Here is a 13,847-nt window from a genome sequence, read left to right as displayed (position 1 = left end):
ACACAGCAACGCAAGGGTTGGGTCTGTCTCCTCCCGGGGCAGCGCTTGCAGGTTCACTACCTGATCTCTGAAGGGTGTGGTAGGAACCTTGGGCACATAGCCCCGTCGTGGTCTTAGGATAACGTATGTGTCTGCCGGACCGAACTCCAGGCAAGTGTCGCTAACAGGGAACGCTTGCAGGTCCCCGACCCTCTTGATGGAGGTGAGCGCGATCAGCAGGGCGGTCTTGAGAGAGAGGGCCCTGAGTCCAGCTGAATCTAGCAGCTCGAAGGGGGGTCTCTGGAGGCCCGTGAGGACGATCGAGAGATCCCTGGAGGGAAATAGGTTAGGCCGGGAGGGAGTTAGCCTCCGGGCACCTTTGAGGAACCTGACAATTAAGTCATGAACCAGGAACCAGTCATCCAGCCGTGATGGCTGTGGGGAGGATGGAGGGTTCCAATCCAAGCCCACGCTAGTGGCTGCCCGGGAAAGCATGTCGGTCATCTGCGCGTCAGCCTCAGCTTGGGCGTGCAGGCCTGAAAGCGGCAGCCCAGGGGAGTCCTCAGCATCAGATACTGCGCCCTCCGATGCCGCGGCGAGCTCATCGGCTTCGGTGTCAGGAGGGTAGGCGGACTGGCTGTAAGGCGAGTCGCCGTCACCTCGGGGACGGACGGGAGTCAACGAGCATGCCAGGGTGTGGGTGGTCCGAGGGGGCGTACCCGGCGGAGCTGCACCCGCTGCCATCCCCGAATCGCCTCCATCGCCAACCGCATTGTCCTCAATCCCGTGGGAAGAAGGAGCAATGCGGGGGGCAGCTGGAGTGGCTTGCTTACGGTTGTAAGCAAGCCGCGATCGCAACGTTTTCATGGTCATGTTCTCGCAGTGAGAACATGAACCATCCACATACGCAGCCTCAGTGTGATCGCTACCCAGACACACGAGACAACGCCTGTGGCCGTCTGAAGCGGAGAGCACTCTACCGCATCCAGGAACAACACAGGGGCGGAAAGGCATCTTTATAAAGACGCGTCCTTAAAAGGACGTTCAACGCCGCTGTGTTTTGCTCTTTCAGAGGATATTACTCTTTTAAATAAAATCACTCTTTTTTTATGAAAAAACCTTGTGAGAGTTCTTTAATCTGCAACTGTCGATGCGCCCAGGGGTAGGAATGCACAGCCGTGCAAACAGGAGAAAGCCGCTGTTGTGCGCCGTAGAATTCAACAGCATGCAGCAGAGGAATGACAGGAACTCGGTGTGTAACACGCAGCAAACTGCAGACACGACCATCGGCTCCGAAGAAGTTTTCTGAATGAACTCCCGTATTTGCGCCGCTTAAATTACCCGTATATCCGGGGGCGGGACATGCAAATACCGGCTGCCAACTCTCATTGGCCTTTTTTCATAGATCAGAGTTGGATATCGGCGCTCAAGAGAGACCCCTAGTGTCGCTTCTCTGACACAATGTGGAGAGAGTGACAGAAGGGGAACATAGGTAGCATCCTCCCAAATATGTTCATTTCTACAGAGAAATAGTATATATGAACAATTTCAGTCAGGATTTAAGCCCCATCATGGTACAGAGACTGCATTTATCGAAGTTACAAATGACTTGCTCTTATCATCTGATCGTGGCTGCATTTCACACAACTAGAGAATTATGTTGGCATTTGTGGACTTGCATTAACATGGTTTAGGTCCTATTAAGCAGACTGCTACTACATTTGTCTATGTAAACAAGGAATTGTCAAATCAAACAGGAGTTAAGTGTGGAGTGCCACAGGGATCAGTTTTAGGGCCTCTGCTTTTCTCCTTGTATTTACTTCCCCTGGGAGATATTATCAGGAATTGTGGAATAAGTTTCCACTGTTATGCCGACGATACACAACTTTATATTTCTACAAAACCTGATGAGATTTTACAATTCTCCAAATTAGTAGAGTGTATCAGTGAAATCAAAGATTGGATGGCCAGAATGTTCCTTAAACTCAATTCTGACAAAACAGAGGTACTAATTATTGGACCAAAAATGTACTCTTACAACGTCTTCAATGGTAAAGAACTAATATTTGATACCAATCTGTCCTTTGAAAATTTAATTTCCAATGTATAGAACAGCATTCTTCCACCTAAGAAATATTGCTAAACTATGACACATGCTCTCTGTTGCTGATGCCGAAAAACGAAAGAATGCGTTCATGACCTCAAGACTAGATTATTGTAATGCATTACTGGGAGGATGTCCATCAAGATCAATAAATAAAATTCAATTGGTTCAAAATGCAGCTGCCAGAGTGCTGACTACAGCCAAGAAATATGATCATATTAGCAATTAACGATGATAAATATTAGTAATTTATCATTGTTACATTGACTACCTGTTAAAGTTCATATTCATTTTAAAATTCTGTTAATTACGTACAAAGCTTTGAATGGTCTAGCTCAACAGTACTTAAGTGATCTTCTCCCACTCTATATTCCATCATGTTCATTACGATCGCACAATTCTGGCCTGTTAATTGATCCTAGAATATCAAACTCCACAAAAGGAGGTAGATCCTTTTCATATTTGTCTCCTAAACTATGAAATAGTCTCCCTAACACTGTTCGGGACTCAGACACACTCTCTCAGTGTAAGTCTAGATTAAAGACTCTTCTACTTTGTCAGGCATACACCTAATTTATCCTTCAACCCACAGTTAGGCTGCTTTAGTTGTGTCTGCCAGAACCAGAAACCAGAAAAATTGATCATGATCTCTAACTCTGCAATAAATTGATTAGCATCTATGCTAATGTTGTTCTATTTGTTTCCCGGTCTCAACCTTGGGACTCCTATCCTGAGGTCCCCAGAACTGACTGGATCCAGCACCATTCCTGCTTCGTGTTGGACTCCACTGCTACGTGTCGCTGTGTGATGATGACTAAGTGCAGTCGGTGCCAGCCAACCATCACTTCAGTCTAATACGATGGACTTCAGAGAATGAACTGATGCCAACTCCAACCATAAGACATGGGATACTTCATATGCCATTGCCTGAACCTTGGATTTAGGATGGACCTCACCGAACCTCACCAAAATTACCGGCCAATTGAACTGCGATGCACCTCACTGATCTCCGCCTGCATCACCTCGGTCTAATGATGGACTACCCTCTTGAAATGGATGATTTAATTCCAACAAAAGCCTTCATCAGCCAATTAACAAGGACAATTGCATCTATGTGAACTTCTGCAGTTAATCAAGATGGACTTCAAAGACATTAATCATTAATCTTACAGTTCAAACATAATCTATGTTTAAACACTGACCCTTAACACATACATAGTTTAATCATTTTAAACCATGACTTGAACTATACATAAGTAATATTGGCATTATATTCATGATGTTAGTCAGAGGGGAACTGGCTCCCACAGTGAGTCTGGTTTCTTCAAAGGATATTTTCCTCCATTAATCAACATCTGATGGAGTTTTGTGTTCCTTCAGTCACTTTCGACTTGCTCACTGGGGTTATTAATACAATTATTATTTAATTACTTATTTTTAAACACAATTCAAAATCGTATTTGATCAAACTACACAATGATGACTCATAGACATTATAGACGTTACAGTTTCGTTTTTTGTTAATGCATGATTTTAATTAATGAACTTTTGACCGGTAGTGTATATATATATATGTTTTATTTTATTTTTTTTTATTGTTTAGCATTACAGTAATGGGAAATGTGGGGAAAATGTGCTTAATTGTCATGAAAATAATGCCACAATGCATATAATTGCAATGGCACTAAAAATAGGCTTCGTTTTCCTTAAACAAAGTATCATTTCTTATTTCACTTTTTTGTATTTGTGGTGAAATATGTAAATATCTTGTACTGTAGGTTGATTACAGCACTTTACTGTTCAAGGACGAGAATTAGCATTTTGAAACATTAAAATGCAATAACACAGAATATCTCGGTTTACAATACGCTTGATTATTTTCGTCCATGTTCCTCTGTCATGGCGAGATATTTCCGTCCATCAACTCTGTTAAACCTGAGGTTTACTGTACGTTTAAACCATTCTTGAAGCCAATAAACCACAGCGAGTCCCATACTGTAAAATTTTACTTCATGACAGTCGTAGTGTGCATGTGAGTTGACAAGCTATCAAAAGAAAATATATTACACAAATAAAATTGAGAACATTATAGTGACACAACATGAAGAGGGCAGCAGAGGTGAGTGACAGGTGGGTGACGGCTGGTTGTCATGGTTACAGGTTTTGACAGCATTGCAGTTTGTTCCCTTTCTGCCCGTCAGTGGTCGGTGGTACGCTGATGTCGACCACGTTGTTTCCCGGCGACTCGTCGTGGGCTGATCGGTCAGTGATCTGCTTCTGTGATACGATGCGGTAGATTTCTACAAAAAGTGCAAAGAGAGAAAGTTTGAGCTCATATGGAAGAGTTTAAGTAGTCTTGCCAGCAGGGCAGGTTGATGCCCTACGGGGGGGGGGGTTCACATGATATGAGCGTGAAGCGATCATCTGTGTTCCGCAACTGCTTTCGGGTCCTTGAATAACATGTAACGTGTGAGTAAGGGCACCCGGTGGACTTTCTGGTGCCCCCCTAGGGTAAGACGGTGCCCCCCAAGGGAGATGGTGCCCTACGAAGACTGCGTAGTATGCGTAAAGGTGTAAAATGGTCTCAAATCTGATTGGATGAGCCACATTTGAAGCCGATGTGAATTACGCAATGTACGCTGGGTACGTTTTTTAATATTAAAATTAGTTTTATTTCTATTTTAATAAAAATGCATTTTTGGAGGTTTTTTTACCATTTACGAAAATGTTTCAGTTTTCGTTAACAGTAATAACATTGAAACATACACACCAGTGACCACACATTAATTAAATTCATACTAATGCGCTAAGTTGCTCAAAATTATTGAACTATTTTTGTCATTATTAGGAATTCATTTAAGAATTATTTATTAAATATTGGTGTCTTTTATCATAATTCTGATGCTGGTGTTTTAAAAAAGAAATAAGCCACTGAAAACTGTGCATCGAAGTGATTTAAGGGGGTGTTTTAAGGCACAACACGAAGCAAATAGTTAAATAGCTACATTTATATTTATAATATTTATTAATAATACATGTCTATAACAATGTATAACAATACATTTACAACTTATGTGAATAAATAATTCTCCCTAATATATTTAATTAAGATAACTGTACAGAAAACTGTTAATGGTTGCCAAGCAACGTAACATCTCGGCTCTTCAACATAGAAAATAAATTCAAGTGCAGTTCATCCAATCAGAAGTCAGAGATGGAACGATCCGATTACCAGTGAGTTACGTAGTAACACACTACATGTAATCTGTATTATGTAGTCAGATTACAAAAATCAAGAACTTCTAATTATTGTAGGTTACGTCAAGGGCGTAGCCAGGAAATTACTTTTGGGTGGGCCCAAAAAAAAACAAATTTCGCAAAAATATTTTTTTTTAATAATTTTCCTTAACAACAAGAGAAGCGCCACATTCAAACAGTTCATTTAACAATTTCAGAAATCAGAATTTATTTATTATTTTTATATATTTGAAGTCAATATACTGGGTGGTCTCAGGCTGACCCCGGCCCATCCTTGGCTACGCTACTAGGTCACATTCCAATTTAAAATGTGCGTAATCAGCATAGTTACGTTTCGACAGTTTACATGATAGCACTACCTATCAGTGATAATGACGGTTGCTAATGTTCAATTAAAAAATATGTCTAATGCTTAATGAAAGGAGATTGTTTATTGGTGATTGATCCACTTAAAATGTATGATTTTCATCAAAACATGCAATAAGTAATCAAAAAGTAATCCGATAAGATTACCTAAAAAGTGTAATCTAAAAGATTGCATTACACATTACAATTCAGTACCAGATTACATTTCAGGAGAAAAAAAAAGCCACATAAGGCCATGTGTTTCAGTGATTTTACCACGTTTAAGGGGGTTTGAGGGACTTACGTGAGCTTTACATGGCGCAACACCCCATAAATGTGGTAAAAATCACTATGGAAGTGCAGCCTTGGGTATTGGGACAGGGCCAGTGACTAAAGCCCAAAGTATACTTCGGTTAGACACGGCAATAATTGCGTCATCAGCAGAGTGCTCGAGCACTGTATTATGCTCTGCACTGTACTCATGTGTCTGGAATTATTTGCACTAATTAGTGAGTCCACAAGGTGGCGACACTCAAAGTTCAGCCGATGCTGTCACAAAGAAGCGCTAGAAGAAGATATAATCAGCGCTAGAGGACAACAGAGGATGTGTACGACATACTTGAGTGTGTGAGGAGTTCTGGAGAGACATGCATTTGTATATTAGGGTGTGTTCACACTTGGCAAGTTCGGTTTGATTAAAACGAACTCTGGTGCGATTGCTCTGTTAGTGCGGTTCATTTGAACAAGTGTGAACGCTGTCATCCGAACCTGGTGCGCACTATACAAGCGAACCGAGACCACCTGAAAAGTGGGTCTCGGTCCGCTTCCAAACTAACTCTGGTGCGGTTCGATTGATATATGAACGCAACATGGACCAAAGACGTCTAAACAGACTAAAAACAGGAAGTAATTTGCCTAATACTGACCTCAAGCATGCCTGGTTCTTCTCATCATAGGAGCTATGTTGCCCATTACACATGTGACGCTCTTGTTCTACCTGCTCCGTACGGGACTCAAACCTAGGTCTCCAGCGTGGGAGGCGGGTGCTCTAACAAGGAGGCTAAATGCTACAGACTCTAGCGTCAGTCGCTAGTGCACCTCTTGAGGTCAGGAGAGTGAGATTTACACACTGCACAGCTATCTCCTGTTACACTCAACCCCCTAAACCTCACTTCCATCCGGGTCACGGCACCAATGTGACACTCTTGTTCTACCCACTCCGTACAGGACTCAAACCTAGGTCTCCAGCGTGGGAGGCGGGTGCTCTAACAAGGAGGCTAAATCGTCCCTAGTGCACCTCTTGAGGTCAGGAGAGTGAGGTTTACACACTGCACAGCTATCTACCAGCTGGCTCCCGTTACACACACACTAATAAGTTTGAACACGCATTGATTTAGCTACATTTACGCCTCTCATCCACTTTTTCTCCGTTTTCGTCCACCGAAACACTCTGGCAACAACAATGCATTAGCAACCATACAGCAAAACCCTTGCATTGAGGTGGCAAGCACCACTCTTCTGCAAATATAAACATCTAATTTCATCACATCAACCTGATTCACCAACATTTTCACACACCTACGACAACCGCAGGCGATCAAACTCACACACTGTTTCACTGGAGATGGAGTTCATATGAGAAGAGCCACTACATACCTGTTAGAATGTGTTTGAACGCCTCCTCCACGTTGGTTGAATCCAGAGCCGACGTCTCGATAAATGAAAGGTTATTTTTCTCTGGAAACAAGCAGAGGAGAATTTAATACCAGCTGAGTTTACATTGTCCCATGAGATCAGACAGTAGCCTACAAACCGTCTGAACACCAGCGTGTATTTGCAGAAATCAGGTTTCATCTGATCTGACAATACAAATTCAATGCTCTGATTTTATAATTAACTTTATGTTTAATAAGCAAAAGCAAACACTTTCATGCGCACAAACCTGCAGTGCATTGAAGTTACACGTTTTTTTTTAATCAGCATGTGTGTTCACTGGGAATCAAACCCATGTCTATTTAAACATTAATACGAATTAAAAATAATGAATGTATGCGTTCATTTCTTAGGCCAAATATTATTCCTGACCTAATTTCAGTTCCCTCCCAAAACATTTGTACTGACCAGAATCAGAACCAAATTTCAGATTTTATGACATCAATATTTAAATAATAATAATAATAATTAAATCTAATTATTGTTAAAATAATAATAATAATTAACTCTAATTATTGTAAAAAAATAATAATAATAACAATAATTAAATCTAATTATTGTTAAAAAAATAAATAATAATTCATCTAATTATTGTTAAAAATGATAATAATAATTAAATCTAATTATTGTTAAAAAATAATAATAATAATTAAATCTAATTATTGTTAAAAATAATAATAATAATATAATAATAATAATTAAATCTAATTATTGTTAAAAATGATAATAATAATTAAATCTAATTATTGTTAAAAATAATAATAATAATAATAATAATAATAATTAAATCTAATTATTGTTAAAAAATAAATAATAATTCATCTAATTATTGTTAAAAATGATAATAATAATTAAATGTAATTATTGTTAAAAAATAATAATAATAATTAAATTAATTATTGTTAAAAAATAATAATAATAATAATAATTAAATCTAATTATTGTTAAAAAATAATAATAATAATAATTTAATCTAATTATTGTAAAAAAAATAATAATTTAATCTAATTATTGTTAAAAAATAATAATAATAATAATTAAATCTAATTATTGTTAAAAATTATAATAATAATTTAATCTAATTATTGTTTAAAATGATAATAATAATTAAATCTAATTATTGTTAAAAATTATAATAATAATTTAATCTAATTATTGTTTAAAATGATAATAATAATTAAATCTAATTATTGTTAAAAAATAATAATAATTATTATTAAATCTAATTATTGTTAAAAATGATAATTATTATTTTTATTGTTACAATAATAATAATATTAATAATAATTAATATTAGAACAAATACAGTATATGCACTCCTATTACAACCCTTTTCAGATTAATCAATTAAGGCGAGAGACATTTAAATATAAACTTATATAAAAATATTAATGTTTATATTAAACATTTTATTTACTCGACTATATCTCTTCTGAACTATAAGAGCCTCTATAAGTCTCTAAGATTTTTGAGCCAATTGGATTTATAATGCAACTTATTAAAAACAATATATAAGATAATTTGGTAGCATTTTACAATAAGGTTGTAATTGCATTTACATTTATGCATTTGGCAGATGCTTTTATCCAAAGCGACTTACAGTGCACTTATTACAGGGACAATCCTCCCGGAACAACCTGGAGTTAAGTGTCTTGCTCAAGGACACAATGGTGGTGACTGTGGGGCTCGGACCAGCAACCTTCTGATTACCAGTTATGTGCTTTAGCCCACTACACCACCACTCCGTGTTATATCACAATTATTATTGCTCGTTAGAACATTTAAATGTATTAGTGTAACTTTTTGTTTCTAGGACGCCTAGTGAGTCAAAGCTGCCACTAGTACCCCTTAAAAAGTCAATCCTATCACTTTAATTGAAATTATGAAGTCAAAGGAACAAACACATCTGACATATTTTTGAGATTCACTGTTTCTGTAATTGTGTAACTCTGTAATTCTATACACAATAGATTTTGCTCACTGTAACGTAACGTAAGTTATTGAAATATTTCCACCCCTGCAGCATCTCTCCTTAGAGAAATGTCTAATGCATTTCCCAGCATCTCCAGAGCTCTGAGTACCTGCGAAAGCACGCGCCTCGTCGGTGGGCACTGCCCTCAGGTGCCGCAGGTCGCTTTTATTCCCCACCAGCATGATGACGATGTTGTTTTCGGCGTGATCTCGGAGCTCCTTCAGCCAGCGTTCTACATTCTCATAGGTCAGATGTTTGGCGATGTCATACACCAGCAGTGCGCCCACAGCACCACGATAATACCTGATGTAACAGCAGAAAAACAGCCCGCATAAAAACATTTTCCATGGTCATTATCTGCATCTGTTATTGCTGATACAGTTAACAGTGTTTTCCCTTGCACTTCTGAAAATAACAGTTAGTTTTGCATTTATGGGTTTAATGTTCATCATAAGGGCATGTCATCTCTTACATTGTTCATCTGTTTCCTGTGATTTCATTTGTTATGACAGTGGGGGCTAATTTTGTGGCAACAGTTGCTATAGTAACCAGTGGTGTAGCCAAGGGTGGGCCAAATTAGACACTTATAATATTATTCTTTGACTCAAATACATATTTGTAAGATAGCACATAAATTGCATAAACTCATACATTCTGATTTCTGAAAGCGTGAAAGAACTTTTGAATGTGCCACATCTCAGTTGTTACGGAAAAATGGACAAATAATTTTTTGGCCCACCCAAAAGTAAATTCCTGGCTATGCCCTTGGTAGTAACTTTGGTATTTTGAAAGAAACTGTGGTTACCTTTGTACAATTTTGTTAGATTAAAAGTTATTTGATATTATAAAACAACCAACAGATCCAGAATGTGCAAAACGATGTTTTTTTAGTTTAACTATTTTTCATTTTTATTTATTTTTAAAATATTATTTGTATAAAATATTATAAATAAATATAAAAATAATAGTAAAAAAATATTTATATTTATTTAATTTAAAATATTTTTATTTATTTTATTTTTTATATTTTTATTTTAACCAAATATTTTAACTCTTTCAATGGTTGAGACCCCATGAATGTTACACCAATGACTGTATATATATATATAATATTTATTTTCAATGGTATAAAAGAACAAAAACCACATCTGTTAAATCATCAACTACAAAAATATAGAAATTCCCTTTTCCACATTCTGATATTTAATTAGTGGAAATTCATGTATTTTTTAGCCAAGTTAAATACACTCAAAAAATATTTTTAAACTGCACAAATGTCACTTTCATAACAAGTTTCCATCAAATTAAATTGTGAAAAACAAAATAATAAAAAAAATTTAAAAAATAATAATATTAATAAAAGAATAAAATAAATAAAAAATATAAATATATTTTATAAAATACATTTATAAAAAAAAAAAAATTATGGTTTTTTTTTCACAATTTAATTTGGTGGAAACTTAATTAAAAACTTAAACATAATTACATAATTAAGTGACATTTGTGCAGTTTAAAAATATTTTTTGAGTGTTCCCTAAAAAAAAAAAAAAAAAAAAGGCTTATATTAATAATACTTGTATAATATTCTTATTTTTTTGAGTGTGAAAGTATATTTACAAACCAAAAAGTTATCATGGATATGATAGTATTCTTTTATTTTGGACATAACTGGCACATAACTGGTAATCAGCAGGTTGCTGGTTCGATCCCCACATCCACCACCATTGTGTCCTTGAGCAAGACACTTAACTCCAGGTTGCTCCGGGGGGATTGTCCCTTTAATAATTGCACTGTAAGTCGCTTTGGATAAAAGCATCTGCCAAATGCATAAATGTAAAAGTAAATGTTTTACCTTTTCAGTGTTGTGTAAATGACATGATACATACATTTGGTAATAATTTTATACCAACATGAATCCAGAGAATTACATTACTATATCTACATTTTTGCAAAATAATTTTTACATTACTCACTGTACGTATCGCAGTAGATTCCTGGTGAAATGAACATTAGAGGCGCTACAACAACAACAAAAGCTAACATTCACTTTCACACAAATCACGAGTGAAATGGCAGATTATCAGTTCATAAACACTTTTCGCTCTGTTCCTCGCACCATGCTATCGTGTGACATCTAAACACTTTTGCTCTAGTGCGTGACTCGCTTTAACGTTTGCATTACATAATTACATTTACAAGCTTGATCAAGTGTGGTCAGCTCGACTGATAGAGCATTGCACTTGTGATACAAAAGACCCGGGGTACGAGTCCCGAAGAGCGAGTCGGCATGTGAGCCGAAAGTGTCATTGTAGCACCACAAAATGACGTCTCACATTTGCTTTTTCTGACACTATCGGTTAGGTTTAGGTTTAAGGTTTAGGCCAGGGAGGTCAATGCTGTTGATTTAAAAAACATCATCTGTTTGGGAGAACATTAAACTCGCTTTTAGCGCCACACAGTGGACATTTCACCTCGGAACTGCTGTCATACACGACAGGAGCCACGTTACATGATTTTGCAATATATAAATGTTCACGAGGTCATTCATGGGATCATGCTGTTTAGCCGTCACAGTCCCACCACAGCACTGTTTTGCAAGTGTTGTGCACTCACGCAGAAGTGATGGCCCTGTATCGCTCCTGTCCCGCCGTGTCCCAGATCTGCGCTTTTATTGTCTTGCCGTCCACCTGGATGCTGCGTGTGGCAAACTCCACACCTATCGTGCTTTTGCTCTCCAAGTTAAACTCGTTCCGCGTGAAGCGCGACAGCAGGTTACTCTTTCCGACGCCCGAATCTCCAATCAGAACAACTGAGAACAAAAGCAGAAAAAAAGCCAAAACATCAGATGTACAAGTACACAAAAGGGGATGTTTTTAGCAATTCAATGAAAGTGGATGGTGACTGAACCTATCAAGCTCCAAAAATGACAAAAAAAGCACCTGAAAGTATCATAAAAGTAGTCCATTTGACTCGTGTGCTGTATATTGCATTGCTTTGAGTGAGGAACAAGCAAATTTTTAAGCATTATTCACTGAAAATCTTGCCTTCCGTCATATTTAGTACGTTTATAATACTTTCACAATACTTTTAGAGCATTTATGAAGTGCAACAGCCCCAATCCAGTTTGATTGCATGGAAAAGGGTTGCCTGGACATTCTGCCCAACATCTTTGGTTGAACTGTCAATTTAAAGCTGTGAATTCAGAAGCACTGGTTTATATTTGCCTGTGAGCTGTCATGTGAAGGTTGTCTTACTAGGAAGTAAAGCCGACCTTTGTCCTCACATTCCGCTGAGATTGTAAAAATGGAATCTTAATGTGACAATTTTGGCGCGTGAGACTTTGATCGGGCGATGGCGTCATACAATCAAATCAAAGTAGCGGTCAGCTGTGACAATGTAACAAATCGCAGCGGTTGCGGGGTGACAGGAGAGAACATTAGGCTGTGTATGCATTCAACAAACATGTTAATAACTGTGTTATGCATTTATAATATTACATTCATCTGTACAAATGCGCTTCTTCACAAGCATGCATGGGAACACAGTGCATATCATTACAATGCATGATTAGATTTCAATGCAAAACAAACCAACAGCTGATATATACATGTAATACAAACTAACAGCCAAAATTTAGAACCAACTCACTCTTTGTTTTCTTAAATTGCTATACATGATCAAACACGACAAGCAGGATCCTCAATTTGTGAGTCATTTGGGGGGTAATTTGTTAATGCACATTAAAGTTCCTTTCATTTAGGGCCTGGTGGCATTTACACATCTGGCGTGCAGGCATCCGACCTGTCAGAGACAGATGTTTTATTGATCGATTGATATGTATTGATGCCGCTGCGGGCGTTGCTATGTTGCAATGACCCCTTTCATCTGACTATCATTTCCAACAGAGCATGTTTTTGATTATATGCTATTGCACAAGACACGTTTGATGATACAATAGTCTTTAAAATGCACGTGAAACCTATAGTTTTGGAACAATGGATGGATTATGATATTGCCCCTCTATATGGGGTAGTAATGCAGAATTTACCTTTGAACAAGAAATCGTATTCATCGTCTCTGTTGCCCATTGTAGAGAAGTGCGACCTTCAGTCCGCCCAGAGGAAGGTAAAGCAGGGAAAGTTGTTTTAATAGCTCAATGCAAGCAGAAGAGAATAAAGGGAATAGGGAAGGCACATAATGCGCTGTCAGACCGCAGGAAGAGCTCGCGTTCTGCATTAGAGGAGGAGTTACGCTGTTCATTTACATTCCACACAGCAGAGGGCGCTATAAACACTGACGCAAATCCAAGTGAACATTAACCATTCTGGGGGAAAGGATAGGCTATACAGTATGCATATGTATATATATATATATATATATATATATATATGCATATGTAGGGCTTTATTATTGTGGAAAGGCTTGATATGGTTTTGTCTTTATACAACACTCTTTTTCACACTCTCACTAGTTTAA

General features: G+C 37.6%; 1 protein-coding gene across 1 annotated transcript; it reads right to left on the bottom strand.

Annotated features, from left to right (window-relative positions):
• Positions 1-4,071: 4,071 nt before the first annotated feature.
• LOC127644752 (ras-related protein Rab-11B-like) lies at positions 4,072-13,598 on the bottom strand. Its single transcript, XM_052128110.1, has 5 exons — positions 13,420-13,598; positions 11,985-12,180; positions 9,481-9,674; positions 7,343-7,423; positions 4,072-4,383 (listed from the first exon to the last, which is right to left on the bottom strand). The coding sequence occupies exons 1-5, from the start codon at positions 13,457-13,459 to the stop codon at positions 4,238-4,240; spliced, it is 657 nt and encodes a 218-aa protein (XP_051984070.1). The 5' UTR covers positions 13,460-13,598; the 3' UTR covers positions 4,072-4,237.
• Between the last annotated feature and the right edge of the window lie 249 nt (positions 13,599-13,847).

Source organism: Xyrauchen texanus, chromosome 6 (genome assembly GCF_025860055.1).
Source record: "Xyrauchen texanus isolate HMW12.3.18 chromosome 6, RBS_HiC_50CHRs, whole genome shotgun sequence".
NCBI classification, from domain to species: domain Eukaryota; kingdom Metazoa; phylum Chordata; class Actinopteri; order Cypriniformes; family Catostomidae; genus Xyrauchen; species Xyrauchen texanus.
The sequence above is the reverse complement of the archived record's forward strand: the minus strand, read 5'-3'. Positions and strand labels throughout refer to the sequence as shown.